General features: G+C 39.9%; 2 protein-coding genes and 1 pseudogene across 4 annotated transcripts; 2 read left to right on the top strand and 1 right to left on the bottom strand.

Moving 5' to 3' along the window:
- The first annotated feature begins 802 nt into the window (after nucleotides 1-802).
- Nucleotides 803-10,456, top strand: LOC308384603 (E3 ubiquitin-protein ligase TRIM39-like; annotated as a pseudogene). The gene is made up of 12 exons (XR_013974772.1): nucleotides 803-1,204; nucleotides 1,373-1,468; nucleotides 1,622-1,852; nucleotides 3,465-3,487; nucleotides 3,569-3,687; nucleotides 3,763-4,312; nucleotides 4,895-4,928; nucleotides 6,759-6,935; nucleotides 7,245-7,340; nucleotides 7,484-7,746; nucleotides 9,698-9,795; nucleotides 9,888-10,456. The product of XR_013974772.1 is annotated as an E3 ubiquitin-protein ligase TRIM39-like (transcript).
- A 74-nt stretch (nucleotides 10,457-10,530) lies between these two features.
- Nucleotides 10,531-18,067, bottom strand: ighmbp2 (immunoglobulin mu DNA binding protein 2). Of its 2 annotated transcripts, XM_080864282.1 has the most exons (16): nucleotides 17,930-18,067; nucleotides 16,661-16,743; nucleotides 16,255-16,424; nucleotides 15,635-15,830; nucleotides 15,451-15,548; nucleotides 15,175-15,338; nucleotides 14,877-15,077; nucleotides 14,653-14,794; nucleotides 14,392-14,566; nucleotides 13,441-13,623; nucleotides 13,229-13,347; nucleotides 13,040-13,134; nucleotides 12,253-12,376; nucleotides 11,325-12,137; nucleotides 11,030-11,229; nucleotides 10,531-10,900 (listed from the first exon to the last, which is right to left on the bottom strand). In XM_080864282.1, the coding sequence occupies exons 2-16, from the start codon at nucleotides 16,735-16,737 to the stop codon at nucleotides 10,703-10,705; spliced, it is 2,955 nt and encodes a 984-aa protein (XP_080720408.1). In that variant the 5' UTR covers nucleotides 16,738-16,743; nucleotides 17,930-18,067; the 3' UTR covers nucleotides 10,531-10,702. The 2 variants fall into 2 exon arrangements, with proteins under 2 accessions (XP_080720408.1, XP_080720409.1); XM_080864283.1 differs by lacking the exons at nucleotides 15,635-15,830; nucleotides 16,255-16,424; nucleotides 16,661-16,743; nucleotides 17,930-18,067 and having other exon boundaries at nucleotides 14,877-15,372.
- An 85-nt stretch (nucleotides 18,068-18,152) lies between these two features.
- chid1 (chitinase domain containing 1) lies at nucleotides 18,153-21,691 on the top strand. The gene is made up of 12 exons (XM_080868717.1): nucleotides 18,153-18,570; nucleotides 18,740-18,883; nucleotides 19,236-19,368; nucleotides 19,469-19,513; nucleotides 19,601-19,707; nucleotides 19,800-19,861; nucleotides 19,950-20,039; nucleotides 20,150-20,251; nucleotides 20,338-20,487; nucleotides 21,187-21,267; nucleotides 21,374-21,416; nucleotides 21,500-21,691. Exons 1-12 carry the CDS (start codon nucleotides 18,466-18,468, stop codon nucleotides 21,596-21,598), a joined length of 1,161 nt encoding a protein of 386 aa, XP_080724843.1. The 5' UTR covers nucleotides 18,153-18,465; the 3' UTR covers nucleotides 21,599-21,691.
- The last annotated feature ends 83 nt before the right edge of the window (nucleotides 21,692-21,774 follow it).

Here is a 21,774-nt window from a genome sequence, read left to right as displayed (position 1 = left end):
TGGAGATAGAGAAAAGTGAGAGCAATACATTTACACAAGTGTTTCTGAACAAGCACTTATATCTCTGATTATAAGAGCACCATTTGACCTTGCTTTTAAATGGCATCTGAATCTTATTTGAGCTCTCTGCATTCAAAATAATGCTGATTCACTGTTTACCTGTAGCTCACTCGCTGTAATGCACATATATTATCTGCCGGTTATTCTTGTTGTCTTGTCTGTAGTATAAAAAAAACAACTTTACTGACAGTGCAGCCGCCACTCGTCTTTTAACAATTTAAACTACCTCTGTTTTTGCCTTTGCGGATTAATGCAGTAATACCACAACATTTAAATACATGTAGATTTGTTATGTTTTTCTAGACGTCATGATATAAACATGATTTATTCGATAATGTCTCAGCTGTCCAGACATGGATTGAGCCTGGATCATGGAGACCTTCACTAAAACTTTCTTTCTGTCTCGGATGAGGGTTAATCCATGTCTGAGAAACTGACTGTAAGAGTTTGACTACGATGCATTGTTAGTAAGTTTATGCATTTAGTCAAATGTCCTTCTTGTGTTTAACATGATGGTAAATAAAAACACTCTTGAAGGTGACGACTGTATTTTTGTATTTTTGTTTGGTAATTTGGCAACAAAATAATTTTTCTGACCCACTACCACAGCTTCAGGGAATTCTGGATGACTTGCACGATTAACCAGAAATACCAGTTGGCCATCTTTTACTGAAACCGCCTACAGTCACAATGCCTTGAAATTTAAAGGAAGTTTTCTTGTAAACTCACTCGATAGAAACCCTTCAACCTGATGGCTGCGAAAACGACGGTTCCTGAAGAAGACATAACTTGCCCTCAATGCACGGACATTTATTGCCTTCCAGTTCTTTTAAAATGTGGCCACAACATTTGCAGAGTTTGCCTGTTTAACTACTGGGAGTGGAAAGGATTGCGAGAGTGTCCCGTCTGTGGCATCGTGTCTGACACCAAGAGACCTCCTATTAATCTGGCACTGCACAATGTCGCAAAGGAACACAAAGTGCTTATAATGACCAGCAGTCAAAACAAATGTTGTCAACACAACGAGATGTTGAAGATTTTTTGTCACAACGACGGAGAGCTCATCTGTCTTGTCTGCCAAGTTTCAAAAGAGCATAAAGTCCACGAATGCAGCCCAGTAGAAGAAGCAGCCGAACAGAAAAAGGTTTGTGAAAATAGAAATACTTCCACCACAACACAGTAGAAGAAAGTCAGTTATATTGTCTATTTGTTAAATTTTAATAGAAAGAATCTTAGGAGGCCGGAACTGATGAACAAGACTAATCAGCTGTTTGTTTGAGCTCTGAATGTTTAATTTCTTCTTGAATTTCAGGCAGAAATATCAGCCAGCCTTGAGTCTTTACAGAATAAACTCGAAATACTGAAGAATACAAAGGAGAAATGGGAGGAAACTAAAACCTATATCAAGGTAAAAAACATTTCCAGTGCCTCTAGCATTTTGACCACGACTCCAAGCATGCAACTTTATTTTGCCTCCAGCTTAGATTGAAAAATCCCTCTGCGTGACAACAATTCTTTCTCTTTACTGGCATTAAAAAAACCCACATTCCTGAACTTGCAGACGCAAGCATATGAAAATGAGACAGCAATCAAGGAGGAGTTTAAAAAGTTCCACCAGTTGCTTCAGGACGAGGAAAACACAAGGCTGAAGGCGCTCAAACTGGAGGAGGAAACCAAAACTCAAATCATGCGTAAGAAGCTGGAAAACATCAGCGACCAGATCAACACACTCTCCTCCACCATCAGTGATATTGAAAAAGCCCTCAAAGCACAGGATATACAGCTTTTACAGGTACATTTACTGTCATTATTTACAGACTGCATTTATTTATAATAACTTCTAGATTATTTGTCATAAAAACAGTCAAGTAAAAATTATTTAATTAAAACAACAACAACAACACATTAAATATGAAAAACAACACAGTAGTAGTAGAGAAACATCGGATGTTATATATGGCAAATAAACATTTCTATGAAGCTTCGCTGTGCACAGTCCCGACAGTAACTTTTTCCTGTTATTGTATTTTGTTTAAGAGGAAAGGCTGCATACAAAAGATTAACCATGGCATAATGCATTTATCATGAAGTCACCTTTTGAAGCTTTTTGTTTAGAGTCTAAATCGTGTTCATTTAAAACCACAGCTTTTGGCTACAGCTACCTGTGCACGCATCCACCTATCACTTAGCAGCCACACTCCTAATATAACACCGTCACTGAGGGGGAGGTCACTGAGGTAGTTAAATAACTCTTGGGTGGTAGGGCCACCGAGGATGAATTCAAAGCTCTGGATATTGTGACTCTGCGGTGGCTGACATGTCTTCGTAGCATTGCAAGGAAGTTGAGTACAGTGCCTCTGGATTGGCCAACTGGGGTTTTGATTGACCTTTTCAAGAAGGTCAATCAAAAGTGTTTTCCAGCTTCGAAGAAATCAGACTTCTCAGCCTCCCTGGGAAGGCACATCAGTTGATCCTCAGATTCAGGGGGAACAATGGAGTTTCAGGCAATTTAGCACTAGATTAACTTTTTGTCCTCCTGAACATATTGGAGGGTCGGTGGGAGTTTGCTTAAGTAGTCTAGAGGTTTGTGGAGGACTTTGAAGGGTATGGAAGAGTTACTGCTTCAAGTATAGGAATTTAAGCATCTTGGAATCTTGTTTATGAGTGAGGGGAGAGTGGTGTGGAAGATTTGGCATAAGAGTAAAGTTGCCAATCTACTTTCCCATCCTGTCAAAATGCTTGCCTGGTGGGTGGAAAATGGATGAATGGATGCTGGCCACTATATTAATCCACAGTACAATCTGAGCAAATTAGGTGGTTCGTTGTATTATGTTTTGCATGTTCCCAATTGATACAAAACTGTATAAATCAAACTGATGTGAATATTATAGTTTAGAAGGCTGTTCGATCATAAACAGTATTGGACACACTGAAGTTCGGCCTAATGGTGGCGCTACAGAGTTAAATTTCAGCAAACTGTCATCTAATTATTATGATCATTAGTATCAAGCATAGCATAAAGTTTTCCAGACAAGTTCAATTGTTCAGAATTATTCAGAATCGTTCCTCTCTGTTTCTAGTTGTAATAGTTGCTGTTGTAATGCAGTGTATCACCATATGTCGGCACCTCCTGTCTCATTGTCTGTATCTGAGTTTCCTGTCGATGCATCTGTCACAGTTTTCACTGTGTATGTCTTAAATTTAGGGTTAGGAGGTTGATGACACCTGCCATCATAGCGCAATTTATCGTTTGTACATATACAGTATGTGTAGTTTTGAATTATTGTACATGTTTGTTACCTTTCAGTCAATAATTTCCGATAATACAGCTGTACTGCATATGTGATTTTGTAATGCAGCATGTCCTTAATGTACTCTCTTTCACATTCTCTCTTCAACTTAAGGACTACAAGAAGACAAAGAAAATGTAAGCATAACCCACTATCTACCAAAATCAGCATCAACCCTTTCCATGAGAGAATGCTGTAACAATTTTAACATGTTTCAGGCTCCAGTGCAGCATTGGAGAGCCAGAGGTAATCAGAGATATCCTGATAAACTCTGCAAAGCATCTGGGATCGCTTAGTTTTCACATTTGGAAGAAGGTGGAAGACATTGTCAGATGTGGTGGGTTAAAGAAAAAATTCAAGTTTACTCTAAATTCTATCATATTTTCAACTAACTGAATTTTACGGTTTCCAGTTCCTGTTGTTTTGGATCCAAACACTGCCCAGTCCAACCTAGAGTTCTCTGAAGAACTATCCTGTGTGCAATACAGCAGCAAGAAGCTCCTACCCAACAATCCCGAACGCCTCATCAACCGTGTTTCTGTGCTGGGAGCCACTGGTTTTACATCTGGAAAGCACAGCTGGACTGTAGATGTGGGCCAAGGCAAAGACTGGTACATCGGAGTGGCTCTAGACTCCATCCAAAGAAAGAATACCATCTTCCTCAGCCCTGCTGAGGGTTTCTGGGTAATTGGCTTGAGCAATGGAGACTCACTGTGGGCACAGACCACACCTCGCTCCAAGCTCCCAATGAAGGAGAAGCCCAACAGGATTACAGTCGAGCTGGACTATGAGAAGGGAAAAGTCGTTTTCATTAATGCTGCAGATTCTACAAAGATCCACACATTCAAAGACAAATTTACTGAGAAGGTTTTCCCCTACTTTTCCCCCGGATTGTGTGAAGACAAAAAAAAATCAAGCAAACTGAAAATCTGTCCCCAGGTAATAAAAGTACAAGTAGAATAGTCAGAGGCTACATTTTATTTAACAGGCTACGCTGACTGATAAATCAATGCTTTACACATGGAATTCAGGAGGAAACAACTGTCTGAGGAGTGGAACTCAGACACTGTTTTTCTTTTGTATGTGGCATAGGTATAACTATGGGAAAAAACAGAGACATGTTTTCAGGCAAAGTGATATTTTAGCTTCATTTTCAAACATAGTGACAAAGGTTAATAATAAAAAACATTAGATTAGAATAGTATAGAACTGTATTAATCCCTATGATGAGGTCAGTTTATTGTTCATTCTTGAGGATGTGGTTTCTGTGTCTGTTCTTCCCATCCTCACATACAGATCAACTTTTAAAAGCAGTGCAACTCCATGGCTGCAGATGTTTGTATGTTTCCTGTGTTTGCTAGTACTTCTTAATTAAAGGATCTAAGCTTTTTTTCTTTCACCGCCCAACAAAATTCAAATAACTACATAAAAAACTGAAACAACGAAAAAAACAAAATAACTTTAATCCTTTATCAAAGGGAGATGGAGAAAACAAGAAGCGAGACAGGTTCTCTCTCTGAATATTTATAGTTTCCCTTTTCAAGTATTTCTAGCACACACTATGACAGGCAAGGACAGGTAAAAATAAAAACCATTTTTAGATTTTAAAATAAAATGTTTTATTCATCTAACTGTGCAAGAGGTTGGAAAAGTAAAGCTTCAGTATCTTACCCAAGGATACTTCCATATGTAGAAGAAACCAACAAACAACATGAAATAGCTGGCATCTAGTGTAAAGGTTAATGACATTTCTGTGACAACACATATTAGGAAACTAAGCCATGCTGGTAAGCACTCAGACACTCTTATTAGTGCTGTCAATTCCTGAATAGTGGAAAAAGGTTATCTTATGTGTGGGCTGCAGGTGTGTTGTTCTGTGACATCACCGTAAACGTTTCCGGTTTAAAAGCCTGAGGCTTTTCTGTGTGGAGTCAGACATGCCAGGGGCAGGATGATTAACTGACAAACTATTATTGCAGCACAACACAAAACTGAAGTAAAAGGATTTCCGTGAAGGTAAAAATCAATAAAATCCATTCATTTAATTTTGAATTCAAGTTTATTTATATGGCTTCAAATGCAAACAACAGCTGCCTGTCTCTAATACTGTAAGGTGTTAGAGACAAGGCCAGCAATCTGATGATCCCCTATGAGGAAGCACTTGGCAACTGTGGGGAGGAAAAACACCTCTTTGGAAAGAATATTGTAGTAGTCCTGTTATTGTAGTAGTTGGAGAGTCTCCTAGTGTGTCGAAGCTTTACAAATTTGCAATTATATTTGCATTTCAAGTTATGACAATGATTCGCTAAACATGTTTGTGTTTGTTACAGTAAAAAATATAACTTTTTTCTACGCTGATTTTATGTTTTTTGTCTGAATTTAGATCAATTGTGTTAATATAGTATGTCAAAATGAAAAACGTGAGGTTGTGCTTAAAAAATGAATGATACCAAACAAGGAGGATAAATATTCTTTAAAGGTGAAACGTAGAGATGAAATCAAAAGTAGTCAAAGATCCTGGACCACAACTAGTCATATTACTCAACTTTGCAGACAAACATCACTGCATGTCTGCATCTTGATGTAAGGTGCCCAGCTGTGGGTCGTGACCGAAAGAACGAGATCGCGGATACAAGCGGCGGAAATGGGTTTCCTCCGAAGGGTGGCCGGCCTCTCCCTTAGAGATAGGGTGAGACGTTCGGCCATTCGGGAGGGGCTCAGAGTAGAGCCGCTGCTCCTCCACATTGAAAGGAGCCAGCTGAGGTGGTTTGAGCATCTGACAAGGATGCCTCCTGGGCGAGGTTTTCCGGGCATGTCCCACCGGGAGGAGGCCCCGGGGCAGACCCAGGACACGCTGGAGAGATTATATCTCTCGGGTATGCTCAACATTTAGAAATACATTTTTATATAAACTTGTTAAAATTGTTTATTATGTTATTATAAAGCAGCCATGTTCATGGTGCAGGCTCTATATTTTTGCAGTCAGTAGATGAAATGGGGAACAAGATAAATAATCGGAACACGAGCTGCAATGGTTATCAGTAGCTGATACATCAGTAAGATTAATTCAGCCATTTCTCATTCATGATTTTAAACTCAAACAGAACAGGCACATTATTAAAATAAAGGAAATGAACGTAAAGTTTCTGAGAACTTTTTTATTTTTAAGCATGTATCGAGGACATTAGTCAACTTCTGCATCTATATCATCTTTGGTTATGTCTGGATGACTTGCATGATTACCCAGTTATACTAGTTGGCCAACTTCTACAGGAAGCTGTAAATATTCCCAGTTGTACCGCCTACTGTCACAATACCTGAATCAAAGAACATCACTTGACAGAAACACCTGAGCCTTCAGCCAGGGAAGTGCACCACTGTTTGCAGAGTGTGATTATTTAACTGGAAACAGAAAGGATCTCAGTTATGTCCACAACTAATCAAGACAAATGTTTTCTCCACAACCAGAAGCGGAATAGTTTTTGTCACAATGATGAAGAGCTTGTCTGTCTTGTCTGCCAACAATCGAAAGAGCACAAAGTCCATGTCTGCTGCCCAGTAGAAGAAGCAGCTGAACAGAAAAAGGTTTGTAAAAATATACATTTAAAAAAACTAATACTGGGATGAAGTTGTTGGTAGACTTACATCACAATGTAAGAAACAGATCTTTAATTAATGACTTCCATCATCACGTAATGTGTCATTTGTTCCACGAATTCTCATTATTCTTATGTCTGTAAAATGTAAGAAAATAGTGAAATGAGTGCACCCAATATGACTCAAATAATTAACAATTTTAATTCAATGTGATATTAAACAAAACCACAAAGAAAACTGATTATCAGGAACTACACAGAAATGCTATATTTTAAAATTCTTCTTCGTACATTTCAGACAGAAATCTCAGCCAGCCTCGAGTCCTTAAAGAAAAAACTCAAAGTACTAATCAACACAAAGGAACAATGGGAGGAAATAAAAACCCATATCCAGGTAAATGGTTTTGCGTTTCGTGAAACAATGCTGACTTTTACTGGGGCTTTTTAATGTTGCTTCTGACGAAAAAATCCCCAGCATGACAAACATTCCTTCCATTTACTAGCTTAAAAAAAACCCCACATTCTTTAAAATTACAGACGCAGGCATGTGAAACTGAGACAGGAATCAAGGAAGAGTTTAAGAAGCTCCACCAGTTCCTTAAGGAGGAGGAAAACACCAGATTGCAGGCACTGAAACAGGAGGAGGAAACTAAGACTCAAATCATGTGTATGAAGCTGGAAAACATTGAAGAGCAGATCAACACACTCTCCTCCACCATCAATGATATTGAAACAGCTCTCAAAGCACAGGATGTACAGCTTCTACAGGTGCATTTACTATCATTATTTACAAGCTGTTTTTATTTATATTAACTTCTAAGTTATTTTTCCTAAAAACAGTCAAGTAAACAGTGAAAATGGCTAAACAGGACGCCCAGGTGATAATGAACATCAATATAACACACAGCATACAAAACAGTAAAATTAAAAGTATTTAGTTAGTATACATGCAAACAAGAAAATTACTGAATATTAACCAAAATCATATTTTGCATAAAATGTTTACCAACTTTATTTATTAAATTTGAAATTTCGTATTTCTTAGATTTCTTGGATTCAAACTTGGATTAGTTTGGATTAAAACATAAAATGTCAGACAAGCATTTCTCACAGACCTATTTTCCATAGTCTGGATGTAAAATGTTAGTATGCTGTATTGGTTAATCAGTATGGTCAGTTTTAAAGACACATGTAGCGTCTGACAAGTGGGGCCGACTTCAATGTGCCTGCGTTCTTTTTAATGGCCACCAGGGGGTGATCCCTGTGATTGCAAAAAGACTTCGGGACCCATTGAAGTCTATAGAAATATCGTTTTCTACCTTTACCACTGTTAACACTTTCCTGTTGAGTTCATGGTCTCAGTTACATATTTAGGGTCATATTAAATTTTAAAAAGGAGTTAATATCATACATCTTGGTTATACTGTTTGTCAGAAAGGAAGTAACAGTTTGTGATTGACAAGTTGTTAGTCAATGAGCGTGTTACGACCCCCTCTGCTAGGCGTCAGGGAGGGAGTAACATACACGAGCCCCCCAACACAAAACTGAGTAAAGCAAAAGGTTTTAATTCCAAACTTTAAACAGAAAACCGACAGGGCTGTGCAACAGACCACTGGGCAGACAATTATTACATAAAGAAAGAACAGTCACGAGTAAAAGTTAAAGGGTAACTAAGGCAGGCTGGCCGCACACAAAATAAAAGCTAGGGTTTTAACTAAGGCAAGCCAGCTTCACGCAATCCTACTCACAGCCAGCTAGCAGCTCAAAACTCTAATCAGGCTAGGTTTAAAGCATGCACCAAGGTTCGACAAAGGTCAGCAATATGAATAAGGTCAACAAAGATCGACGAGGGAGGCATGAAGGGCAAACTGCATGTTCAGTCCTAAGCAGCCGCCACTGAGTGAAGGACCTCCAGCCTTTTGTAGCCACAGGTGGGTACGATCAGCCACTGATTGCCTCTTGGAGCATCATGGGATCCCGGGGCAGCCAATCGTCCGTGTGGTCTGGCACACTTCATTCTGCATAAGTGAGGATTGGCACGGGTCTCCCAGTAACCAATCACACACGAGTCCTGGAACACATTGATTTACCTAGAGCAAACACTGTGGAACCATCCTTTTGCCTACTTGATGGCAGTGGTGTTTCACGGCCCAGGCAAGCCTCTTTGTTTTATTCTGATGCCATAGTTAGCTTCCATGGTCTGCTCACAGACAGAGGGGGTTGTAAGTAATCCAGAAAAGTTGGAACACTTGTAGGAAATAACAGCACCAACTTTCAAGGCTTGATCAACCTCTATTACTGCAGAACAGCTTTAAATTGTTAAACCATTTTGTGTTTCCTAAAAAAGAAAGAAAAAAAGGCCTTTTTGTATACATTTAAAATGTACATTATTTTTTAGTTTTGGGTAACCTTATCTTTTTTTAGCCTCTGGCAGTTCACCGCTTACCTTTGTACCATTTCAAGCTATTCATTGGAGTTGAACGACTTGAATTGCAATACAAAACTGAAACTTTTGAACGGTAGTGCACATATGTGTGTCTTTGAATTACTGTACAGGTTTAATACTTTCAGCCGTTTCCAGATGTGCAACTCTATTTCACACATGATTTCATAATGTACTCTCTTTCACATTCTCTCTTCAACTTAAGGACTACAAGAAGACAAAGAAAATGTAAGCATAACCCACTATCTGTTAAAATCAGCATTGATCCTTTCCATGAGAGAATGCTGTAACAACTTAACATGTTTCAGGCTTCAGTGGAAAATTGGAGAGCCAGAGGTCATCAGAGATATCCTGATAAACTCTGCAAAGCATCTGGGATCACTTAAGTTTTCACATTTGGAAGAAGGTGGAAGACATTGTCAGATGTGGTGGGTTAAAGAAAAAGATTTTACTCTAAATCTATCATATTTTCAACTAACTGAATTTTATGGTTTCCAGTTCCTGTTGTTTTGGATCCAAACACTGCCCATTTCAACTTACTCTGAAGAACTGTCCTGTGTGCAATACAGCAGCAAGAAGCTCCTACCCAACAATCCCGAACGCCTTGTCAGCCGTATTTCTGTGCTGGGAGCCACTGGTTTTACATCTGGAAAGCACAGCTGGACTCTAGATGTGGGCCAAGGCAAAGACTGGTACATCGGAGTGGCTCTAGACTCCATCCAAAGAAAGAATACCATCTTCCTCAGCCCTGCTGAGGGTTTCTGGGTAATTGGCTTGAGCAATGGAGACTCACTGTGGGCACAGACCACACCTCGCTCCAAGCTCCCAATGAAGGAGAAGCTCAACAGGATTACAGTCGAGCTGGACTATGACAGGGGAAAAGTCGTTTTCATCAATGCTGCAGATTCTACAAAGATCCACACATTCAAAGACAAATTTACTGAGAAGGTTTTCCCCTACTTTCCCCCCGGATTGTGTAAGGATGTGCAAAACGCGAGTCCATTGACAATCTGTCCCCAGATAATCAAAGTGAAAGTAGAATAGCTTCCCATTTCTGTAGAGTTAAAAGGCAGGCTCCATTACGTGTCATAACAGTACTAGTAATGTATGCAATAAATATTGTGACTGAAACACAATGAAAATGTTTTGTAATTAAAATTATTTATTTAAATAAGAGTTTTTCAGCAGGAAATTGTACTTTACTGTATCAAACTGAGGTCCAAAGAGCAAGAAAATAAAAAATTTCAAACACTCTTTTAGCTTTCTCAGAACGAAGTCTTTAGATTTATTTAAATTTAGTGTCAAGTTAACCATTAACCATCCTTCTCTTTGTTTTTTGGCTTCCTCTGTGACGCCATGTCTTTTAGCTTAGAGTCCAATTTTCTTTGCAGATAGGCCTTCTTATTGTGGTCCATAGATTTGTCTTTCTTCCCACTCCCAGCATAAAGAACACCCTCTTTACTTATCCTCATTCGAGCATGAGACTTGGCTTTATCTCCACAACCGTGAACCTGAAAAGTATTTGCAAGACGTCAATCAGACTTTCACATAAAAAAAACATAAATTCCACAGATGCTTGGCAGGTGTTACCTGTTAACCTACACGTCAAACATACTACTCAGTTGAGGCGTGCCTCTTACCTCTGGTATATGATGACTGAGACAATACTGCCTGTTACAGAACAGGCAGAGCTGCCCGAGTGTTAGCACAGATGCTTTGCACTTGACAAAACTACAAACACTGTCGGCCTTCATGACACTACTGATGAGTGTGTCGAAGTCGTCATCTGGAGCAGAGGCAGCAGCGATGTCGCAGGCCCCAGCCTTGGTTCGATTTTTTCCTGGGGTTGAAACATGATGCAGAGTTAAGCTGTTAGAAAGCTGATGGGTAAGAAAACACCTTTAAATGCTTTGTTTAGACTCTTCTGATGCAAACCTTTTGCTTTTTTTGATGAGTGGCCTTGAACTGGATGAATGTTGTTCTGTTGCTTTTTTTGTTGAGCGTTTTCTTCCCTTTTCTTCTGCTCCCTCTTCATCCTCTCTAAATGTAAACTTTTCAGGTCTAAGGGGGGTTGAGACGATGGCTCACTTTTTGAATCTGGGATCGTTTCCTCTTCCTCTTCCGTTGCTGCTCGTGCTTCCTCTTTGGCTGGTTTTGACACTGGGGGTCTGGAGACAGTGATACACCTCTCACTTCCCTCTCCTTTGCTCTCATGAATGAGGCCCAGCTCCTCAGCGATCTCATGGACCAGCAGCCGGTCATGAGAGTTAAACGATGACGGAAACTGTAGCTCACTCTGGTTTAAGTCCTTCATAAACCTTTCCACCTGCTCTCTGATCTCAGCGCGTCTGCCCTTACTCTGCTCTTGCTCTGCTGATGTGCTAGACTTTGTTTGCTTCTCTGAACCAGCTGCATTTTCCTTGCTGCTGCTACCACCAGCAGATTTTTTCTGTCCTGGCTTTGCTTTACTGGAGGGCTGATCCTTGACCTTGTGTTTGGTAGATGTGGAGGTGCTGGAAGAGGCTGTTTTCGCATCTTTGTGGTCACGGGTGTAATTTTGTGGTACGATGTCTTGAATGTACTCGAACGCTGTTCTGACCTCACCAAACTCAGTCATGTGATCAATCAGGGATTTCAGAAAACCGTGATTCTGAACGGTTTGAGTGTCACACACGACAGCGATGTGTCGTCTTGCACGCGTAACGGCAACATTTATCCTTCTGTCCTCTGCTAGAAATCCAACTTCACCTAAAATAAATGGAATCAGTGGGAAAAAAAAAAATTGTGATAGCCTGTTGTTTATGTTTAATGCAGCTAACATCTGCAATTCTGTGACAGAATTAAAAGGAATGTCATGAATTACCTTTTCTGTTGGATCGAACTAACGACAACACGACAGCCTCTTTTTCCCTGCCCTGAAATCCATCCACTGATTTTATCTCGAGCTCTGGATGCTTTGCAGAAAGTTTTTGACGTAGAAGATCGACCTGTACGGAGAGAAAAACGGTTGTTATATTCAAAACAGCACTGTTATATCGATTTTCCTTGGCAGCTGTGGTTTAAGTGGTATAACGGAATGTCTACCAATTAGAAGGTCGGAATGACGGAATGTCTGTGAGCCCGAGTTGCCACCAATTGCAGTGTGAGTGTGTGAATGTTAGATAAAAGAACTGTATGAATGTGTGTGATTGGCTGAATGAGACTTAGAAAAGGCTTTGAGTGCTCAAAATTAAGTAGAACGACATTATATAAGTACCAGTGTGTTTACCATGTACCATTTAAATGATAAAGCTTCGGGTGTTTATTTTTATCAAAGGGAAAGATGTTTTTACATACATACATGCAAATTTATTGCACACTGTGGTCAAATGTTTGTGCACGTTGGAGGTATTTCTTCTCTGTTGGGGGAATTATTTATTTTTTATTTTTTTAAGCAATGTAATACAAATATCACTTTTCTTTAAAGTAATGCATTAAGTTACTTAAAAGCTAAGTCATTCTTTATACTAGTCTTTACATCCTTTTTGCATTTCCCTAATCACTGTGCTATGATGATCTGACCTTCAGGAAAAATTTTTTAATAATTCTCCCTGGAATTTTGAAACCAATCAGTTACTTTCAGTGCTGCCAGTCTCATTTCTGTGACTTACTTGTAGATTGTATGGAGCAATAACAGCTATGTCTTTAGCTTTAACTCCAGCTTCAGTCAGAGCTTTTATGTGCAGATCGACGATGTCGACCTCACCTGAGGAAACACATCACACGCTGTTAAACTGTCATACCACACAAGCAGTAAACATAGATGGCTTGTTTACAAGCTAAAATTAAAAAAGAATAACCTGTGTTGCCTTTGGACTGCTCATCTGCGACCTCCATTTCACTCAGACCACACCCTGCTGTGTCAATAAGAAGCAGCGGCGTGCTGGTCTCTTCAACGCATGCGACTCCTGCTAGATCTCTGTTTTGAGCGACATTTTTAAATGAATCCAAAGATTCATCCGTCACCAGAACTCAAATATGAGATGCTTTAAAATAGTACATTGAGTCTCACTTCAGTAAATGTCCCTCCACAGAGCTGTGAGCGGTCAGTCTTCCATGGTACATCTCCTTGGAGGCCCACTGCATAATGGCACTGTTCATGCGGTACTGAACTGTCAGCATACGAACCACCGAGTCCCCGTACATCTGGATAAGTCTCTCCATAAGACTCAGAGATAAGCCTTTTGATGCAGCCCTGTATGCAACAGAACAACATAAAAATTTTAGAGATTTACATTTTAATTTCTGAAAACCAGCCTCATTCGCATTCACATCAACGGCCAATTTAGAATACACATTTAACCCAACCCCACTAACTGCACATCTTTGGACTGTGGGAGAAAGCCAGAATACCAGGAGAGATCCCTGCTGTACCCTGCCTCTCGCCCTGTGACAACTGGAATAGGTTACCGCCCTGCACAACCCTGAATTGGAAAAGTGGAAAAAAATGGATGGAGCATCGATGACTTCTTTCTATAACTGATTTGATACTGGGATTAAAAGTGCATTAGGATGAGATCTCTGAACCACCAGTACACACAGAAGAGCTGATTAGAGCTAGAAAAACCTGTTTCGGTGTTTTAAAAAGCAACAGACTGGAAAACTATGAAACCTATCCTTTAACCAAGCTTGTTGTTTTTATAATCAGAAATCTGAATGCTTCAGAAAATGTGTCAAAAGTGCTTTTTAAAGGAAAAATTAAAATTCTAAAAACTATTTCTAGTGACATCCTTTGGATTTTGTCCTCCACTTTTAACTCCAGAGGCTTAATAAAAGCAGGCGGTGAATGTCTCATTGTTCAGGTTATGTTACAATTCATTTACATACTGGCAACAGATAAATGCTACATCGTGTATTTTAAGGTTAAAAACTTCTGGGACTTGAGGAAAAAAAGTCACAACGGTATAGATATCAAATGCTGAATATTATGAATGCATAAAAAACCCAAACTTGAATTTTTTACATTTGTGATTTAATGGTAGGTGGTAACTGCTTGTAGTCTCCAGCCAGGATGCACTTGCGCGCTCTAAGCAGGGCGATCCAGCAGCTGCTCTCCAGTGCCTGAGCACACTCGTCTATCACCACCCAGTCAAAATGTTCAGCTGGCAGGAACTTCAGAGGCCCGTCATCGCAGGCACCTGCACACACGCAGACAAGCGCTCTCCGATTACCTTTCATCATTACTCCAGCATCTGAATGACACTGTCATCGGGCCATTACTCACCTGTGTTGGTTGATAACACAACGTCAGCACTTTTAAGGATCTGGGCGATGGCTGCTGCCTCTCTGCTTTTCAGCTCTTTTCTCAGCTCTCCTATTTCTCGTTTCATGTTCCCCCGTTCTCCTTTCTCCTTTTTCATTCCCGTCTTGGAACAATCACAACATCACAAATCATTTGAGACGGCACTAAAATGACATGTTAGCGGGACACCACACTATAATACTCACAAATGCTTTATCAATGTCCTTCCGGATCTCAGCGATGATGTTTGCGTTGTCACTCTGAGCCAGGATGGCATCCAGTGAATGTTTCTGTATGGACTCCAGTAGCCTGGCTGGGTGACCCAGCCTCAGGACCTTGGCTTTGCCCTGGGCTAACCTCTCCACTAAATTATCCACCGCCACATTTGAAGGAGCACAGCACAGGATCTGCACAGTCACAAGAGCCAAAGTGATCCTGTCTAGACTAGAGTTGTGGCATTGATAACATTCTTCTTTATACACTAACAAATTCACATTTTTGCACCTTTTGCCCCTGTTTGACAGCTTGCAGGATGATTTCCACCACAGTGGTGGTCTTCCCAGTGCCCGGAGGCCCATGAATCACTGCAAGCTCTCTCTGTGACAGAGCGAAGGATACAGCTTCTCTTTGGGAGTCATCCAAGTTTGAGTTAAAGAATTCAACCTTATCTGATGAAATAAAACAGAGGCAAACACCAATGCGCTGAATGTTATATATGCATATGGAAACTTAGATTTCTAAACAATCTTTTAATTAAAACAGGAGCTAATATTTACTCACTTGGTTGTGACTGAGAAGTAGGTTTTGTGTCTCCAAAGAGGACACTTATTAAATTGGAAGCTGGTCCATTGTTGTATCCATTTAATGTATTCAAAGCACTGCAAGCAGAAACCCCATGGGTTAAGTTTCAAAAGTGTACTGATTCACATGCACCGAGGTATTTTTGGTTACAGATATTCCTCACCGTTTCATTCGTTTGTAAGTGACGTCGTTTGCTAACTTTAAAAGGTTGTAAAGTGCATCTGAATCTAAACTGTGGCCATCCTTTAAATCATCAAAGGCCACATTTACAGATGCTTGGCCGACCCTTGTCACAATCCCAGTACTGATCTGTGAGGCTGCAGTGCATCCAGTAGTGTCATACAAGCCAACTATATCACCTGCAAAGACAGACACATACCTCACTGTAATATAAACATAATTTAATTACATTTTATTTATATAGTGCAAATCAGAACAACCATTTCTAAAGGTGCTTTATATTGTGAGGTAAATCTCTATAATAATGGAGAGACAACCCCCTATGAGCAAGCACTTGACAAAAGTGGGAAAGCAAAGCTTTTAATAGGAAGACACCTCTGACAGAACCAGGCTCAGGAAGGGGCAGCCATCTGCTGCGACTTGTTGGTGTTGAAGAGAGCCTAGTCTTGTTACAGGATAACTAAGTGAGGATTCATGGTCACCTGATCCAGCCTTAACTATAAGCTTTATCAAAAAAGAAAATTTTAAGCCTCATCATAAAAGGAAAAGGGCCTCAAAGCTGAACACTCTGCCTCATAAAGTAAAAACAGACGTCAATCTCACCAGGTCCGAAGCTGTTGCTTGGCAGAGATGAGAACCCAAGATGCTTTCTTGGCTCCAAGATGACGACTGTGCGGCCGTAGAGGCCTGTGGACTGACTTCCTATCTGCAGTTTCAGCAGGCAAACACCTTTGTTTTGAAGATCCTTGAGAGAAATGTTCTCCTGCCATACCCTGAGGGCACAAAAAAGGGAAATCACGAGTGACAACTGTTGATAACAACATTTGGTTTTAGATTATTTTCAGGAGAAATCTCTGTGTTTAGAAACAAATCCATTTTTTAAAACCACACCTTAATCTCTCTGAAAACAATTTAAATACAAATAATAAAAACATCTTTATGTCGCACAGTTCAGCAAACTAAATTCTGCAGTGTGACCGTTTGACAGTGCAGATGTGACATTACATACCTGGTCTCCTCTATCTCAGCCTCCCGCTCCTCCTGCAGAAGCTCGAGTGTCTTTGACACAAACTTTTCCAAGGCCATTACTCACTGAAATGGTAACAGAACAAGATGTTTCTAGCACATCATCTGATTTTTAGAAGAACATCTCTACATGCTATAATATTTATAATGTGCAAAGATTGATAAATAATCTTAATTTTGTGATTTATGGATTAGTTAAATTGACATTTCATCCACTTTAATACTAAAGTATAGTTTTGCTTCCAACGTTCATGCTTCTTCTACCTTCTGTTTAACTTTTTTACAGTTTTATTTCTATACACCTTTTCTCTGGGTTACAAAAAAATGATTTAATGTTCTACAAAAAAACTCAAACAAATAACAAACAAAATATTCAAAGCAATAATAGTTATTCATGATCATACTACTACTAAGCTGCAGCAGCTTCATTGGCTCCCAGTCAAATATCGTATCAATTTCAAAATACTCTTGTACACATCTATGGCTATTCATCATCTCTCTCCTGCATATCTCTCTGATCTGGTTCAGATCACCACCCCATCTCTGTGTCTTAGATCTTCTTCTCTTTCTCTGTCCCCTCTCCCCGTCTTGCCACCATGGGGAGCAGGGCTTGCTCTGCTCCTCGACTCTGGAATTCCCTACCTCCTGATTTAAGAAATATCACTTCCTTCTCTCTCTTTAAGTCCCAACTCAAAACTCACTTGTTCAAAATAGCTTATCCCACATAACCTCTCCACTCTGCTATTTTAAATTTGTTTTATGTCTTGTGCTTTTATGATTGTGTAAACTGCTTGCTTTTAGTGTTCTGCTGTGTACAGTGTCCTTGAGTGTTCTGAAAGGCGCTTTCAAATAAAATGTATTATTATTATTATTATTATTATTATTACGACACAGGTTAAATTGGTCTTAACCATATTTAAATATTTTTGTACTTTTTCTGTACTTCTCCTCCTAAATAATTCGTCCGAAACTGAATCTACTAGCCTGTACACCCACTACTGTATTTATTTTATTTTTAATTTGGGGAAAACGACAAAAACAACAAAGGAAAAACTGTAAAATTTAAAAAAAAGCTGTAAAATAAAAAGCACTAGGACCCACACTTAGTTATTATAGATGAAAGTAACCCTTAAAAAAGAAGCAGGGTATAGGTAAATCGTTTCAACGCACAAACATGTTAAAGCTAAATGCTAACATCACAGCCACGGTCATTTTACTTTACGAGCAGTTAGCAAGCGAGAACTGCACTCACCTGTTAGCGCCTGAAACCTAAAGACGGAAAAGCCAAATTTAACGTTAGTTAATCATGCTAAATAACTTGGAAATGTAACACCCTCTCTATCATTACTCAGGTGGATTTGTTTGGTTCCTGTTCTCTTCCTTGTTTGTGTTTTACTGGTTGACAAACTCGGCACACTGCCACCTATAGGCTCGGATGTCACAAACACGCACCTTTTATTTTGAAAAATGCAAACCCCGGAAGTTTCCTGGCGAGGCTGACGCTTCAGAAGCACATTGAGATAAGTTGTCAGTCAAACAGACACCAACCGCCTGACATCAAAAGCTTTCAGTCTGTTTATGGTTATTTAGGGTAGTATGTTTTAGCAGGACGAGCCGGGCCGCTTTGGGTTACTGCTCTGCTTGATTTTAGGCCGCGGGAGGATATGGTGGTTTCTAATCTCACACATCCCAGTAAAGGAAGGAAACACTTGCACTGCAAATCTGCAGACCTCAGCTAGCCAATCTTATATTTAACTGCTCTGTGTTTTTTAAATTGGCTTTTTGGAAATGAGAGCCTCGTTGGTCTTCCTTCATATCGTCTCAAGCTGCTGGCTGGTCAGTGCCACACTTTCAAAAACCGATGCAAAGAAGTCGCACAAAGCTGAAGCTGAGGTGAGTAACTTCAGGTCTTAATCTTTAAACTGGTTCGAGCTGTTCTGTGCTGTCAGGTCAAACAGGTCTGAATGCGTTTGCCTAAAATGTCCTTGGTCTCCTGTCTCCGTCCTGTCGTGGTTATCTGTTACTGAAACGGGCTCTTTTCTCTTTGATCTCACTTGTTTAGACATCTCCAGCAGAATTATCTGTACTGGAGAGAAACCTTGTTGTGTCAGACCCGCACTGGAAAGACATAGCGAAGGAGGAAAAGAGATACTGTGCACACATCAAGAAAACGTTTCAAGGACCAGTGCTTGGATATGTGACACCCGTAAGTCTGAAATCCAGTCACAATTATATCTCCTTGTTCTCCTGCTGAATTTAAACGTTTGACAATAGTGTGTAAGTGATGGGACAGACCATAGCCATGTGGACTCCAGTGAGTAGATTTATCAGTTGATAGATAATGAATCATTAACTGGTTTGATAATCACATTCTAATTTCTTAATCTTTATTAGCTGTCACCAAAAAATCTATCCAATCCCCCCTCATCTATGACACTGGTAAAACTTTAATTTAATATGCTTATGGTCATGTAAGAAAATTAAAAACCTGCCCTTTAGGGTTTCATATGTACGTTTTAGCACAGTCAAAGACACAACTTATTTTTCTCATCCTGCAGTGGAATTCCCACGGCTATGACGTTGCCAAGATGTTTGGGTCCAAGCTAACTTCGGTGTCACCGGTGTGGCTTCAGCTGCGCAGACGAGGACCTGAAACCTTTGACGTTACGGGACTCCACGATCACGATCCAGGCAGATGATCCACTTTTTTCCTTAACTTTATCACTGATTAAAGCCTCACCTTAAGTCACGGATGAACATGAGGTAAAAGAGTGTCTTTTGATCTTTTCAGGCTGGGTCAAAGCTGTACGCAAGTCTAACAAAAAAGTCAGGATTGGTGAGTGAATGCCAACTTTACTGCCCACAGGTACTCAAGTCTGATTGTGTGGATTCAGATTAGTTCATTTTCTTTTTTAACCATCAGTGCCTCGGCTCTTATTTGATGGCTGGTCCTACCAGGACTACATGGCAGTATTTGGAAGTGAGGATGAAATTGACGAGTTGGGAACTGAGCTGGTGGATGTTGCAAAAGTAAATAAGTAGTGTTTGTGTCTTTAATTCCAATAAAACCTTGTTTTTGGTTTATTCGGTGACTGATTAACGTAAAAACCGTGGTTTTGCAGACTGAAGGTTTCGATGGCTTCACCTTGGAGTTGTGGAGTCAGCTGGGAGGTAACAAAAGAAAGTGAGTGATTCTGTTGCAAGCCCCGATCACAAGTTTTGCTTTGTCTGAGGTTAATCAATAATCAAGCATTTCTGATCTACCCACACAGGGAACTGGTCCATTTGGTGAAACACATATGCGAGACTTTGAAAGCTAAAAGATTAGACTGCATTCTTGTTATTCCACCAGCAGTAACAAGGTGAATTCATTTATTTTGCATTCAGCAGCTATAAATGCTAAAAAAAACAAACAAACAACAAAAACAATCAGTGTGATTGGTTTAGATTTGTTTTTCCTGTGAATTATCAGCACAGGGCAGCCGGGTATGTTTGGCAGGGAGGAGTTTGAGCAGTTGGCCCCAGTCGTCGATGGATTCAGTCTCATGACATATGACTATTCCAGTGGTGCCAGGTGAGTACATGGCACAGGTGATGCAACAAGAGGATTCAAACTGGCGTTAATCCAGTTTTCTGAGTTGTGTGCTGTTGTTGTTATAGGCCGGGCCCTAGCTCTCCGCTGCCCTGGGTCAGAGACTGTGTCCTCCAGCTTGCACCAAACTCTCAGTGGAGGGAGAAGATTCTGCTTGGACTCAATCTGTACGGCCTTGATTTTGCAAGCCAGGGAACAGAGCCAGTCCTGGGAACAAGGTGAGCTGAAACTCTAGCTATTGCTGCAATACTTTAACCTCCTAAGACCCGAACTCTTCCACGGCATGCATTTTTAATTTCTCTTTGATATTTGGGCTGATCTGAAAAAGTCTTTTCCTGCTTTTTCACACATTTTCAGTCCAGTCCTGACAATTTCCATTACAGTTTTTTTGTTAAACCACTTAACCCTGATCTATAAATCACTCAGCATAAAAAAAGGTACCTAACTCGAAGGACGCACTAGTGTTGTGTCTGCACATAGTAGATGACTTGGCAAAGAACCAGTTTTGGAGTTTGACACAAAATCATATTTTTGCAATAAAAAGGTGATTCTCAAAGAGTAAACATAGCATACCTCGACAAGGTGTGCAGCATCCTTAAACATTTACTGCATAGCATTCAGACTGTGTTGACTTTCAAGCTCATTAGAATTGTAGAAACTCTGGTAATTCCACGTATGTTTGCATGGATTTAAAAAAAAAAAAAAAAAAAAATTGGTTCCCTTTCTTTTAGCAAAATAAAAAGAATTACAGGGTGGCTCAGGACTTTTTCACAGTACTAAACGTAATTTTCTGACTGCAAGTAGCATGAGCTTTTTATTTATAGTAAAAAATGGCGATAAGTTGGAGTAAAGAGTCGATTGAGAACTTTGACATGGACTTGAAGCCTCTTACCGCACTCGTCTGTGGTTTCCTGCAGGTACATCGAGATCTTGCGAGAACACAGGCCAAAGGTTCTCTGGGATGAATACTCTGCAGAGCATTACTTCACTTACAAGAGGTATTAATTTAATAAAACATCAGGGTTTAAACAATATTTCGAGGTTATTTAAATGTCCCGAGAGCTTTTCTTGATTAAATATCCTGTCCTTTGCCTTTTATTTTAGGAACAATGCAGTTAAGCATGTGGTGTACTACCCTTCACTGAAGGTAAAACTGTTCACTTCTGCAATTAAAAGAATAGGAGTATTAATCATCAATGAGTGATTAATATTATTTCAACTGTTTTACAGTCAATCGACCTGAGGATTTCTTTAGCTGCTGAACTGGGAACAGGAATTTCCTTGTGGGAATTGGGACAAGGACTGGATTATTTCTATGATCTGCTATAAGAGTTGGACTTGTTGGCGAACACTGTGAATCTCGGATTGACACAATATATCTATATTTTTTGTCATTGAAGTCAGTGCCGTTTTGTTTTTTTTCCTATCTCGACATCTGCAGTGAGCCACTGACGGGGTTTAATTAACGCTCAACTTGTTTGAGGGTCGTGAATGTATCGAGCTCT

This window comes from Rhamphochromis sp. 'chilingali' (assembly GCF_963969265.1).
Source record: "Rhamphochromis sp. 'chilingali' genome assembly, chromosome: 2".
Classification (NCBI taxonomy): domain Eukaryota; kingdom Metazoa; phylum Chordata; class Actinopteri; order Cichliformes; family Cichlidae; genus Rhamphochromis; species Rhamphochromis sp. 'chilingali'.
Note: the sequence above shows the minus strand (reverse complement) of the source record. Positions and strands in the feature narration are given on the sequence as shown.

Coding starts and splice junctions, on each gene's coding strand:
- ighmbp2 (XM_080864282.1), bottom strand. CDS start 16,737: ATGGCCTTGGAAAAGTTTGTGTCAAAGACACTCGAGCTTCTGCAGGAG. Junction 15,549..15,634: donor ACTTACAAACGAATGAAACG/GTGAGGAATATC, acceptor TTCTGCTTGCAG/TGCTTTGAATACATTAAATG. Junction 12,138..12,252: donor AGTTCGATCCAACAGAAAAG/GTAATTCATGAC, acceptor CATTTATTTTAG/GTGAAGTTGGATTTCTAGCA.
- chid1 (XM_080868717.1), top strand. CDS start 18,466: ATGAGAGCCTCGTTGGTCTTCCTTCATATCGTCTCAAGCTGCTGGCTG. Junction 19,369..19,468: donor ACTCCACGATCACGATCCAG/GCAGATGATCCA, acceptor TGATCTTTTCAG/GCTGGGTCAAAGCTGTACGC. Junction 19,708..19,799: donor AGCTGGTGGATGTTGCAAAA/GTAAATAAGTAG, acceptor GTGGTTTTGCAG/ACTGAAGGTTTCGATGGCTT.